At 45.8% G+C, this 13957-nt stretch overlaps 1 protein-coding gene across 14 annotated transcripts in view; it reads right to left on the bottom strand.

The window, feature by feature from the left end:
* LOC124036470 (armadillo repeat protein deleted in velo-cardio-facial syndrome homolog) overlaps nucleotides 1-13957 on the bottom strand; it is a 355671-nt gene that overhangs the window by 63862 nt on the left and 277852 nt on the right. For all 14 annotated transcript variants that reach the window (XM_046351093.1, XM_046351099.1, XM_046351092.1 and 11 more), the window contains one exon: nucleotides 11107-11609. In XM_046351093.1, the coding sequence (XP_046207049.1) occupies nucleotides 11107-11609 (503 nt within the window). The remainder of the gene's footprint in view (nucleotides 1-11106; nucleotides 11610-13957) is intronic.

Genomic DNA, 13957 nt, shown 5'->3' with positions numbered 1-13957 from the left:
ATATGAGACAAATGCACTCCACGATCATCTACCTTTTCAGTTATGTGTTTGCTAGAGGGCGCAGGCCTATATTCAGGAGGAAAAAGAGAAAAGGGAAACATTACAAATAAAAAATATGAAACCGTTTGGTTAGGTCCACGTCAACCCTTCCCTGCCTGAACAGAACTGGTCTATTTAAAACGCTCTATTTTTAAAGCTCCAATTATATTTAATTGTAGAAAAACATGCCCAGTGTGGGGCACGCTGTAAACTAATCACACATTGTGACGGTGCTGTTTTCATAGAGGCCTCGCTCTAGCAACTAAAGCATATGGTCAGGCCTGGGATGGAAAGAAAGAGGGAGGAGAGAGAAAGAGTGAAAGAGTGTGAGAAAGAAAACAAGAAAGAAAGAGCAAGCGAGAGAGAGAGAGAGAGAGAGAGAGAGAGAGAGAGAGAGAGAGAGAGAGAGAGAGAGAGGAAGGAAGGAAAGAGGGAATGAGAGGGGAAAGAGAAGGAGAGAGCAGGGGAGAAAGAGAGAGAAGAGAATAGACCAACAGACAGAGAGGGGGAGAGATAAAGAGAAAGACAGGGAGATATAGGGGAAGGGTTTTCCTCTGTTCCCCTGTCTTGCGGTGGGAGGTTATTTTTATCTGGGCACAGCCATCCCTCCTCCCACACAGACTTCTCAGTCAGAGTGACCATACATACAGTAGACTACTTAGAGATATTCCACTACACCTTCATGTGCTGTACACACCTTCTCCTCTATATTCAACAAGAAAAAACAAGTGAAACAACATCTGTTCTTCACAGACCGTCCTTCCATCCTGCCATTTTCTGTGAAAGCACTATAAGATGTTATTACCACTTATAGTTAGTCACAACACATAATTCATTATAAGCGTTTTATAATGCATTACAGAGCACATGGTACATGATACACATATGTGCAGTGCCTTCAGAAAGTATTCATACCCCTGACTTATACCACATTTTGTTATGTTACAGCCTGAATTCAAAATTGATTAAATCTTTTTTTTCTCTCACCCATCTACACACAATACCATAATGACAAAGTGCAAACATGTTTTTAGAAATGTTTGCAAATGAATTGAAAATGATATCCAGAAATATCTCATTTACATAAATGTTCACCACCGAGTCAATACTTTGTAGAAGCACCTTTGGCAGGGAGTATTTCTGGGTAAGTTTAAGAGATTTCCACACCTGTTTTGTCAATTATTATTTTAAAAATGATTCAAGCGCTGTTAAATTGGTTGTTGATCATTGCTTGACAACCCTTTTGCCATAGATTTTCAAGTCATTTTAAGTCAAAACTGTAACTAGACCACTCATGAACATTCACTCTCTTGGTAAGCAACTCCAGCATAGATTTGTGTTTTAGGTTATTGTCTAGCTGAAAAGTGAATTCATCTCCCAGTCTCTGGTGGAAAGCAGACTGAACCAGGTTGTCCTCTACGATTCTGGAAAATGTTTTATTCTGTACTAGCTTCCTTCTTTTCACTCTGTCAATTAGGTTAGTATTGTGGAGTAACTACAATGTTGTTGATCCATCCTAAGTTTTCTCCTATCACAGCCATTAAACTCTGTAACTGTTTTAAAGTCACCATTGGCCTCATGGTGAAACCCCTGAGCGGTTTCCTTCCTCTCTGGCAACTGAGTTAGAAAGGACGCCTGTATCTATGTAGTGACTGGGTGTATTGCTACACCATCCAAAGTGTAATTAATAACTTCACCATGCTCAAAGGGATATTCAATGTCTGCTTTTTTTTTACCCATCTACCAATAGGTGCCCTTCTTTGTGAGGCATTGGAAAACCTTCCTGGTCTTTGTGGTTGAATCTGTGTTTGAAATGCACTGCTCGTGGGATGGAAACCGTCGTAATGATGAGACCAAGGCGCAGCGTGAGTAGAGTTCCACATAATTTTAATAAACCAAAACTCACTGAACAAAAACAACAAACAACCAAACGAAACGTGAAGCTACTGTTGTGCACTCAGGCAACTAAATGTAGACAAGATCCCCACAACACAAATGAGGTAAATGGCTACCTAAATATGATCCCCAATCAAAGACAACGATAAACAGCTGTCTCTGTTTATCGGGCCAACAAAGACATACAAAAACCCCTAGACATACAAAAACCCTAGACATACAAAAACTAGAGTACCCACCCTAGTCACACCCTGACCTAACCAAAATATATAGAAAAACAGAGGTATCTAAGGTCAGGGCGTGACAGCTCGACTGAGGGACCTAACACATAATTGTATGTGTGGGGGAACAGAGGTCGTCATTCAAAAATCATGTTAAACATTATTATTGCACAGTCCATGCAACTTATTATGTGACTTGTTAAGCAGATTTTTACTCATGGACTTATTTAGGTTTGCCATAACAAAGGGGTTGAATACTTATTGACTCAAGCTTTCAGCTTTTCATTTTTTATTAATTTGTAATCATTTCAAAAACATAATTCCACTTTGACATGATGGGGTATTGTGTGTATTCCAGTGACCAAAAATCGCAATGGAATCCATTTTAAATTCAGGCTCTAACACAACAAAATGTGGAAAAAGTCAAGGACTATGAAAACTTTCTGAAGGCACTCTATATACTTCATACAAAGTGTTACCAAAGCATTCTTGAGCTACTCCCATGGGGAAACTATGTGTTGTTCAAATCGTCCACTCCTAAAGGTTGCCTCCTGATGTGTAAACTGCTATTTGCCCTCTCAGTTTCACATGTCCAAAGCAAAAAAAGCCTCTCTCAGATCCCATTCCCCACATTCCTGCTGAATGCGTGTCAGGTCAAACCAATTCTTAGTGGTGTGTTGTGGCCGGAGAGAGACACACGTCATTTAGTGACATTTAACAAGTCATGGCGAATGTTTAACACAGCATATTCCTATTGAGCTTGTGCCATATACTGTTTAAACCATATACAGAGGTGTTTTTCAAAATACCGACGGTATGATTTTCAATATAGTGGAGCTGCGAGGGTGCTTGCTACGAGGGTGCTAAGTATAACTATAACAAATCTAAGATGAAAAAAACAAGTTATATCCAGCTCAGAGCTCCAGCTATGCATTTGGTTTGCTAACTTGCTCGCTAAGTGGTTAGATGTCAATATCAAGCTTCTTGGTTACAGCAGAGACATTGAATCCCCTCCTGGATCAAGATCACTGTTGCCTTTTTTCCATCTTCGCAATAGCGCCCCTTGTGTGCACATTCGGTTTTACCATATACCCCGGTATGGTACCGAAACGGTATGACGGTATGGAAATCTGGATACCACCCAACCGTAATTCCTATAACACTAGCCTGGTTTAGTCCATGTTTACCAACAACACTCTCCTAGTTCTCTCTCTGTCTGTCTCTTAGATAGAGAATGCAGGACATGCTTCAATAATGCCTCAGCCCACAACATCAAAATGCCCTAACAGAGAATATGCCGGTACTTTAAATAATAATGGTTTGTACATTACAAACAAAGGGCTACTATGCCTAGTATTTACTGTCTTATTTACAGCCGAGGAAATGTAGCTAGTGTTGACTTATTTACAGCTGAGGAGCTATAGCTAGTGTTGACCTATTTACAGCTGAGGATCTGTAGCTAGTGTTGGCCTATTTACAGCTGAGGAGCTATAGCTAGTGTTGACTTACTTACAGCCGAGGAGCTGTAGCCAGTGTTGGCCTATTTACAGCTGAGGAGCTATAGCTAGTGTTGACTTATTTACAGCCCGAGGAGCTGTAGCTAGTGTTGACTTATTTACAGCCGAGGAGCTGTAGCTAGTGTTGACTTATTTACAGCCGAGGAGCTGTAGTTAGTGTTGGCCTATTTACAGCTGAGGAGCTATAGCTAGTGTTGACTTATTTACAGCCGAGGAGCTGTAGCTGTAGCTAGTGTTGGCCTATTTACAGCCGAGGAGCTGTAGCTATTGTTGGCCTATTTGGCCTATTATCTTTGTATCAAAGATAATTGCGTAATTATCGTATTTCGCCGTCCTAACGTAGTCTTCACTAGCCAGCTAGCTAACGTCCACTGATTAGCTGCACTGGAGAAACTATTACACTCAACTGAACGACTTGATTAGTGTAGTGTTAGCTAGCTACATAGCTGTCTTTGCTGTCTTGGTATCATCGTATCCAAGATAATTGTGTTGTTTAGGTTTAGAGTGTGTAGTCTTAGAGTGATTATCTTAATTTACCGAGGTTAGCTAGCCAGCTATTTGTCGTCCTTAACGTAGGTGACTCTGCTAGCTAGCCAACGCTAGCCAACGTCTTCTGTATAGAACTCAACAACCCGGTCGCATTCACAGGTAGTATCACATTTTCACTTCATTTCATTACAGTACAACGGTTTGATTTGTTTGATCGTAGCTAGCTACATAGCTAGCTACATAGCCGTCTTTGTATCAAAGATAATTGTGTAGTCTAGAGCGATTTTCTAGGTTCGCTAGCCATCTATTGTCATTCTTTTAACGCAACGTAACGTAAACAACACTGCTAGCTAGCCAGCTAGCCCCCGAATAGCAACACTGCAGAAACTATTACACTCAACGGAACGACTTGATTAGTGTAGTGTCAACAACGCACCCACTGCCAGCTGGCCTACTTCAGCAGTACTGTATCATTTTAATCATTTTAGTCAATAAGATTCTTGCTACGTAGCTTAACTTTCTGAACATTCGAGACGTGTAGTCCACTTGTCATTCCAATCTCCTTTGCATTAGCGTAGCCTCTTCTGTAGCCTGTCAACTATGTGTCTGTTTATCCCTGTTCTCTCCTCTCTGCACAGACCATAAAATCGCTCCACACCGCGTGGCCGCGGCCACCCTACTCTGGTGGTCCCAGCGCGCACGACCCACGTGGAGTTCCAGGTCTCCGGTAGCCTCTGGAACTGCCAATCTGCGGTCAACAAGGCAGAATTCATCTCAGCCTATGCCTCCCTCCAGTCCCTCGACTTCTTGGCACTGACGGAAACATGGATCACCACAGACAACACTGCTACTCCTACTGCTCTCTCTTCGTCCGCCCACGTGTTCTCGCACACCCCGAGAGCGTCTGGTCAGCGGGGTGGTGGCACCGGGATCCTCATCTCTCCCAAGTGGTCATTCTCTCTTTCTCCCCTTACCCATCTGTCTATCGCCTCCTTTGAATTCCATGCTGTCACAGTTACTAGCCCTTTCAAGCTTAACATCCTTATCATTTATCGCCCTCCAGGTTCCCTCGGAGAGTTCATCAATGAGCTTGATGCCTTGATAAGCTCCTTTCCTGAGGACGGCTCACCTCTCACAGTTCTGGGCGACTTTAACCTCCCCACGTCTACCTTTGACTCTTTCCTCTCTGCCTCCTTCTTTCCACTCCTCTCCTCTTTTGACCTCACCCTCTCACCTTCCCCCCTACTCACAAGGCAGGCAATACGCTCGACCTCATCTTTACTAGATGCTGTTCTTCCACTAACCTCATTGCAACTCCCCTCCAAGTCTCCGACCACTACCTTGTATCCTTTTCCCTCTCGCTCTCATCCAACACCTCCCACACTGCCCCTACTCGGATGGTATCGCGCCGTCCCAACCTTCGCTCTCTCTCCCCCGCTACTCTCTCCTCTTCCATCCTATCATCTCTTCCCTCCGATCAAACCTTCTCCCACCTATCTCCTGATTCTGCCTCCTCAACCCTCCTTTCCTCCCTCTCTGCATCCCTTGACTCTCTATGTCCCCTATCCTCCAGGCCGGCTCGGTCCTCCCCTCCCGCTCCGTGGCTCGATGACTCATTGCGAGCTCACAGAACAGGGCTCCGGGCAGCCGAGCGGAAATGGAGGAAAACTCGCCTCCCTGCGGACCTGGCATCCTTTCACTCCCTCCTCTCTACATTTTCCTCCTCTGTCTCTGCTGCTAAAGCCACTTTCTACCACGCTAAATTCCAAGCATCTGCCTCTAACCCTAGGAAGCTCTTTGCCACCTTCTCCTCCCTCCTGAATCCTCCTCCCCCTCCCCCTCCTCCCTCTCTGCAGATGACTTCGTCAACCATTTTGAAAAGAAGGTCGACGACATCCGATCCTCGTTTGCTAAGTCAAACGACACCGCTGGTTCTGCTCACACTGCCCTACCCTGTGCTCTGACCTCTTTCTCCCCTCTCTCTCCAGATGAAATCTCGCGTCTTGTGACGGCCGGCCGCCCAACAACCTGCCCGCTTGACCCTATCCCCTCCTCTCTTCTCCAGACCATTTCCGGAGACCTTCTCCCTTACCTCACCTCGCTCATCAACTCATCCCTGACCGCTGGCTACGTCCCTTCCGTCTTCAAGAGAGCGAGAGTTGCACCCCTTCTGAAAAAACCTACACTCGATCCCTCCGATGTCAACAATTACAGACCAGTATCCCTTCTTTCTTTTCTCTCCAAAACTCTTGAACGTGCCGTCCTTGGCCAGCTCTCCCGCTATCTCTCTATGAATGACCTTCTTGATCCAAATCAGTCAGGTTTCAAGACTAGTCATTCAACTGAGACTGCTCTCCTCTGTATCACGGAGGCGCTCCGCACTGCTAAAGCTAACTCTCTCTCCTCTGCTCTCATCCTTCTAGATCTATCGGCTGCCTTCGATACTGTGAACCATCAGATCCTCCTCTCCACCCTCTCCGAGTTGGGCATCTCCGGCGCGGCCCACGCTTGGATTGCGTCCTACCTGACAGGTCGCTCCTACCAGGTGGCGTGGCGAGAATCTGTCTCCTCACCACGCGCTCTCACCACTGGTGTCCCCCAGGGCTCTGTTCTTGGCCCTCTCCTATTCTCGCTATACACCAAGTCACTTGGCTCTGTCATAACCTCACATGGTCTCTCTTATCATTGCTATGCAGACGACACACAATTAATCTTCTCCTTTCCCCCTTCTGATGACCAGGTGGCGAATCGCATCTCTGCATGTCTGGCAGACATATCAGTGTGGATGACGGATCACCACCTCAAGCTGAACCTCGGCAAGACGGAGCTGCTCTTCCTCCCGGGGAAGGACTGCCCGTTCCATGATCTCGCCATCACGGTTGACAACTCCATTGTGTCCTCCTCCCAGAGCACCAAGAACCTTGGCGTGATCCTGGACAACACCCTGTCGTTCTCAACCAACATCAAGGCGGTGGCCCGTTCCTGTAGGTTCATGCTCTACAACATCCGCAGAGTACGACCCTGCCTCACACAGGAAGCGGCGCAGGTCCTAATCCAGGCACTTGTCATCTCCCGTCTGGATTACTGCAACTCGCTGTTGGCTGGGCTCCCTGCCTGTGCCATTAAACCCCTTCAACTCATCCAGAACGCCGCAGCCCGTCTGGTGTTCAACCTTCCCAAGTTCTCTCACGTCACCCCGCTCCTCCGTTCTCTCCACTGGCTTCCAGTTGAAGCTCGCATCCGCTACAAGACCATGGTGCTTGCCTACGGAGCTGTGAGGGGAACGGCACCTCAGTACCTCCAGGCTCTGATCAGGCCCTACACCCAAACAAGGGCACTGCGTTCATCCACCTCTGGCCTGCTCGCCTCCCTACCACTGAGGAAGTACAGCTCCCGCTCAGCCCAGTCAAAACTGTTCGCTGCCCTGGCCCCCAATGGTGGAACAAACTCCCTCACGACGCCAGGACAGCGGAGTCAATCACCACCTTCCGGAGACACCTGAAACCCCACCTCTTTAAGGAATACCTAGGATAGGATAAGTAATCCCTCTCACCCCCCCCTTAAGTTTTAGATGCACTATTGTAAAGTGACTGTTCCACTGGATGTCATAAGGTGAATGCACCAATTTGTAAGTCGCTCTGGATAAGAGCGTCTGCTAAATGACTTAAATGTAAATGTAAATGTAAAATTTACAGCTGAGGAGCTATAGCTAGTGTTGGCCTATTTACAGCCGAGGAGCTGTAGCTAGTGTTGGCCTATTTACAGCTGAGGAGCTATAGCTAGTGTTGACTTATTTACAGCCGAGGAGCTGTAGCTAGTATTGATTTATTTACAGCTGAGGCGCTATAGTTAGTGTTGGCCTATTTACAGCTGAGGAGCTATAGCTAGTGTTGACTTATTTACAGCCGAGGAGCTGTAGCTAATGTTGACTTATTTACAGCTGCGGAGCTGTAGCTAGTGTTGACCTATTTACAGCTGAGGAGCTATAGCTAGTGTTGACCTATTTACAGCTGTGGAGCTGTAGCTAGTGTTGACCTATTTACAGCTGCGGAGCTGTAGCTAGTGTTGACCTATTTACAGCTGCGGAGCTGTAGCTAGTGTTGACCTATTTACAGCTGCGGAGCTGTAGCTAGTGTTGACCTATTTACAGCTGCGGAGCTGTAGCTAGTGTTGACCTATTTACAGCTGCGGAGCTGTAGCTAGTGTTGACCTATTTACAGCTGCGGAGCTGTAGCTAGTGTTGACCTATTTACAGCTGCGGAGCTGTAGCTAGTGTTGACCTATTTACAGCTGCGGAGCTGTAGCTAGTGTTGACCTATTTACAGCTCCGCAGCTGTAAATAGGTCAACACTAGCTACAGCTCCGCACCACGACTCCATTTTGTTGATCCCTGCCTACAGACAGAAACTAAAACAAGAGGCTCCCACGCCGAGGTCTGTCCAACGCTGGTCCGACCAAGCTGACTCCACACTCCAAGACTGCTTCCATCACGTGGACTGGGACATGTTTCGCATTGCGTCAGATAACAATATTGACGAATACGCTGATTCGGTGTGCGAGTTCATTAGAACGTGCGTTGAAGATGTCGTTCCAATAGCAACGATAAAAACATTCCCTAACCAGAAAACGTGGATTGATGGCAGCATTCGCGTGAAACTGAATGCGCGAACCACTGCTTTTAATCAGGGCAAGGTGTCTGGTAACATGACCGAATACAAACAGTGCAGCTATTCCCTCCGCAAGGCTATCAAACAAGCTAAGCGTCAGTACAGAGACAAAGTAGAATCTCAATTCAACGGCTCAGACACAAAAGGCATGTGGCAGGGACTACAGTCAATCACGGACTACAAGAAGAAACCTGGCAGACTGGCAGACTAAATAACTTTTTTGCCCGCTTTGAGGACAATACAGTGCCACTGACACGGCCTGCAACGAAAACATGCGGTCTCTCCTTCACTGCAGCCGAGGTGAGTAAGACATTTAAACGTGTTAACCCTCGCAAGGCTGCAGGCCCAGACGGCATCCCCAGCCGCGCCCTCAGAGCATGCGCAGACCATCTGGCCGGTGTGTTTACGGACATATTCAATCAATCCCTATACCAGTCTGCTGTTCCCACATGATTCAAGAGGGCCACCTATTTACAGCTGCGGAGCTGTAGCTAGTGTTGACCTATTTACAGCTGCGGAGCTGTAGCTAGTGTTGACCTACTTACAGCTGCGGAGCTGTAGCTAGTGTTGACCTATTTACAGCTGCGGAGCTGTAGCTAGTGTTAACCTATTTACAGCTGCGGAGCTGTAGCTAGTGTTGGTCTGTAGAACTCACCTGTGTTGTATAATTCGGGTGTGACATTTAAACAAAATTGGGATCGTTAAAACCATTTAAAAAATGTATATCACAGTGCAGTTATTACAAAACTACCAGGTTCCGACCATCATCATAAAGGAAACATTTAAATGAAACAAATACCTAATGCTACAATGCTGTAAGTAGGAGGAGATATGCATCTTTCAAATTATTTGCCAAGAATGTAAATCGCTCTGCCTGTCATCATCGTTAAAAGTTGGGAAAATGGCAGAGTGAGACAGGGAAGTCCTGCATGGCATTACTTTGAGAAGTTAAATGATAAGGTAATCAAATACAAACTTGTACAGTGGCAGTACAGGTGCATTGCTGAAAGACGCACTGTGACACACACATTCCGTTGTTGGCAGCAGCGCGATAAGGGTCGGAGTGAGGAAATCACAGCCTGATTGCAGAAATGATTGCAGTTGAAATGCAGCCATTGTCAATGGAAGAGGATGTCGGCTACAATACCCTAATGGTATATCTAGAACCAGACGACAAGACGGCGTGTCGAAAAACCGTGAAGGCCCTGATGGAGAAATTGTACAATGATTGCTCTGTAAGGACAAAGTTCAAACTCTGAAAATGGCCTTTGTGGCATCGATAGGAGTCAGAAACTACAAAGTGTAAATAAATAGGAACATTTGTCATAAAGTCAGTCTGGTCTAAAACAGAATTTAGAACCTCCGTGCATCACAACACGTAAATGAAGGTTGGGTTTGAAGATGTCCATTTGCCCTCTAACATGGGGTGAACAGCTGCTGTGATTGCTCTGTATCCAATAGCATAGACAATTAGACAGACCTGCCAATCAGCTCTGACTTTGTTTACATAAGACAATATGTCAAGCATTTTTTAACTTGAGAAATACTGCACCAAACACCTTAGTTAGATGTAAAATTGCACAACTAAAACATACTCTCAGCAAAAATGTCAAAATGATTTAACTATCTCAGATTCATTCTGGGGTTTTTGAGAAAATTAAATAGGCTTCTGCATCTACAGTGTCTCATGGGGGACAAACATCATTAACCAAACGCGGAATCGGTTAGGAAACACAACTCCAAGACTGAATTTTAGTTTCTTCTAATGAGCAACAGAAAAACAAATGTGCCAAACAGCCTGTTCAGTGGCTCTTTACCAACAGGATGACTATGGACAACTATGAACACGCTGTCATGCATCACTGCAACGAGCCATCACATTGATGAGAAGTGGGGCATTAAGGACGTACTGACAACTGAGAACACGGAAGAGAGGTACACAACAGAGAACCTAAAACGGCATTAATACCACCGTTGCTAGGGTTTCCACTAGTTACCACTAGTTACCACAGCCACAAACTCACATTTGTTTCATCTTTTTGGTCATAATTTTAGGCATAAGGTTGGCAGTGTGGTTAAGGTTAGGTTTCAATTCTGAAATCATTAAAAATACTCATGTTTAAACAATAAAAAAATGCAGTATATACTTTATTTATTTTCTTCAACTTGTCACATCCCTACTGTATAATACTGTAGTAGGTACATAGTATTGGTCTACAGTAACTTACCTCTGTTGATTCTTGATGTACAGTAGGCACTATGGTCTCTGTAACTCACCTGTGATCAGCTCGCGGACCTCCATGTCGTTGGTCTTCCTCAGCAGGCGGACAAGGGCGGGGATACCGTCACAGTTCTTGATGGCCACCTTGTTGTCGTGGTCCTTGCCGTAGGAGATGTTTCTCAGGGCTCCGCAGGCCTTGCGGTGGACCTCAGCCTTGGGGTGGTCCAGCAGGCTTGCCAGCACCGGTATCCCCTTCAGCTGGCGCACATCTTTCTTGATCTTGTCATTTTCGTAGCACAGGTGCTGCAGATATGCGGCGGCGTTAGACTTGACTGGGTCGATGGGGTGGCCCAGCATGGCTATGACCTCTTGCAGATCGGGGTCACGCCAACGCGGGTCCTTGCGGATGCTGTCGATGGAGGGCGAGCGGCGGCCAGCAAGGCGGTCCAGGCTGGCCATGCTCCCCCTCTCGGGCTGGGCCAGGGGGGCCGGGTACATGCCATGGATGTAGGGGTGTCGCTCGTCAATCATCTCCGCCTCGATGGGATCCTCGTAACCCCTATAATGGAGAGAGGGAAAAGGGGGGGTACGTTTGAGGAAAGATCATGTAACATAGTTCAGAGCATTTCATATCTCTCTGTGAGGAGTTGTAGTTGTATGTTTTCTGTACATTTTCAGGACATTGGGATACGATTTAGTCCACGACTGCAAGGTTAACACCATCAATACTACTACTACTACTAAAACAGATAGAGAGAGCATTTATTGGGATTTGTATAATAAAGGGATTTCAGGAGAAAGAGAAGGGGGGATAAGAGTTGAGAAAGGCAAAGTGAGGTGAGAGTGATTGACTGATGGAGGGAAAAAGGAGATAGACACAGGGGTGAAGGAGAGGGGAAAAGACAGGAGCGAGAGAGGAGAAAAGAGGACAAAGACGGAGATGGGGGACAAACAAGGCTGGTCTGTTATTAACAGCTCTGTCAGAGGGCCGCTCCCATTGATAAGCGAAACAGGGGCCACTTCCATATTAACCGTCTCTGTCGGCTCAGAGCGATGTTCTCTTTTACCTTTTTTTAATAATGATGGGGGAGCTGGTGTTAGTGTTGGGCGAGGAGGAGGAGAGGGAGAGAGAGAAAAAGAGTGATAGTAGAGACAGAAAGAGCCAGGGAGAAGAGGAAAGGTGATTGAAAAAGGGAGAGAGAAAAAGAAAGAGGGAGCGAGTGAAAGAAAAACAGACATTCAGAAATAAACAATTTAATTTGAAACAGCAAGCCAGACAAAATTAAATGGGGCTATTTATATAATAAATATGAATTTGGAGAGCAGAAATGATTAAATATTAAAGCATTTGACCACTCACTAAAGGCTTCAGTCACACAAAAGTTACACTTGAATCTGAACTGGTTCTCTAGCAGATTAGTAAGAATGTCTCAGCTAGGGTTGTTACGATGATCACATTACCGCTACACCGGCGGTCACGAGTCATGATGGCAGTCAAATTCCATGTGACCGTTTAGTCACATTAATTAGGCTTCTCTAAGCTCTGATGCTGCTGATGGTCATTAGTAGCATACCAAACTTGCTAACCATCTGGTACTCAGCACTCTATTGTCCCTCTAATCACTCTGACATCAATGCGAATGTAATCGAAAATCGAATCAATCTCTTAATGAGAGCCCATGACCTCAAGTAGCGCAACATTTCTTTATGCTATGCAATTGAGGCCTCTATTAAAAAGAGGAGGATCCCATCAGCTTCCTATAGGCTAGGCCTACTATATTTATTTATCAACTTTCCTATTATTAAGCACATTGCTTCTCTTTACAACAGGAGTATAGCTTACCTGACTGGCATGAAAATGAACCAGGGGAAAAGCGTCCTCCAATCACTATTTAAGTACATAGATGACATGTATTTTTTTTTCCCTGGACTAAAACATGACCCGCCAAACAGAGCTTCTTAACATCCGCCCGTTTAAGCCAGAAGCCAGCCAAACCAATGGGAGGAAACACTGTTCAACTGATGACCGAAGTCAGCATGCAGGCTCCCGGTCCGCCACAAGGAGTTGCTTGAGCACGATGAGCCAAGTAAAGCCCCCCCGGCCAAACCCTCCCCTAACCTGGACAACACTGGAACAATTGTGCGCCTCCCTATGGTACTACCAGTCACGACCTGTTGTGACACAGCCCGGGATTGAACCCAGGTCAGTTGTGACGCCTCTGCCACTGCGCTACTTGCTAGGCCCAGTTTGTATCACAACTAAAGTGGCCAAATAACTTCTTAAAATGAAGCACATTAATCTGCTTTACAAGGGGTGTAGAGTCTAACTGGCATACATACACAGCACGTTTCAAGTTTGGGGAAGATAAGTTTCACCATAGAAATGCACTTTGACAATGGTGTTTTCCCGCTAATGGAACATTCGCGCTTATAGCTTACTGCCCGTGTGCGTATTGCTGTGCTTATAGCTTACTGCCCGTGTGCGTATTGCTGTGCTTATAGCTTACTGCCCGTGTGCGTATTGCTGTGCTTATAGCTTACTGCCCGTGTGCGTATTGCTGTGCTTATAGCCTACTGCCCGTGTGCGTATTGCTGTGCTTATAGCTTACTGCCCGTGTGCGTATTGCTGTGCTTATAGCTTACTGCCCGTGTGCGTATTGCTGTGCTTATAGCTTACTGCCCGTGTGCGTATTGCTGTGCTTATAGCTTACTGCCCGTGTGCGTATTGCTGTGCTTATAGCTTACTGCCCGTGTGCGTATTGCTGTGCTTATAGCTTACTGCCCGTGTGCGTATTGCTGTGCTTATAGCCTACTGCCCGTGTGCGTATTGCTGTGCTTATAGCTTACTGCCCGTGTGCGTATTGCTGTGCTTATAATGTGAAGAAATAACCTAATAGTTTATCAACA

The sequence above is a fragment of the Oncorhynchus gorbuscha genome, linkage group LG05, assembly GCF_021184085.1.
Source record: "Oncorhynchus gorbuscha isolate QuinsamMale2020 ecotype Even-year linkage group LG05, OgorEven_v1.0, whole genome shotgun sequence".
In the NCBI taxonomy this organism is placed as follows: Eukaryota; Metazoa; Chordata; class Actinopteri; order Salmoniformes; family Salmonidae; genus Oncorhynchus; species Oncorhynchus gorbuscha.
Note: the sequence above shows the minus strand (reverse complement) of the source record. Positions and strands in the feature narration are given on the sequence as shown.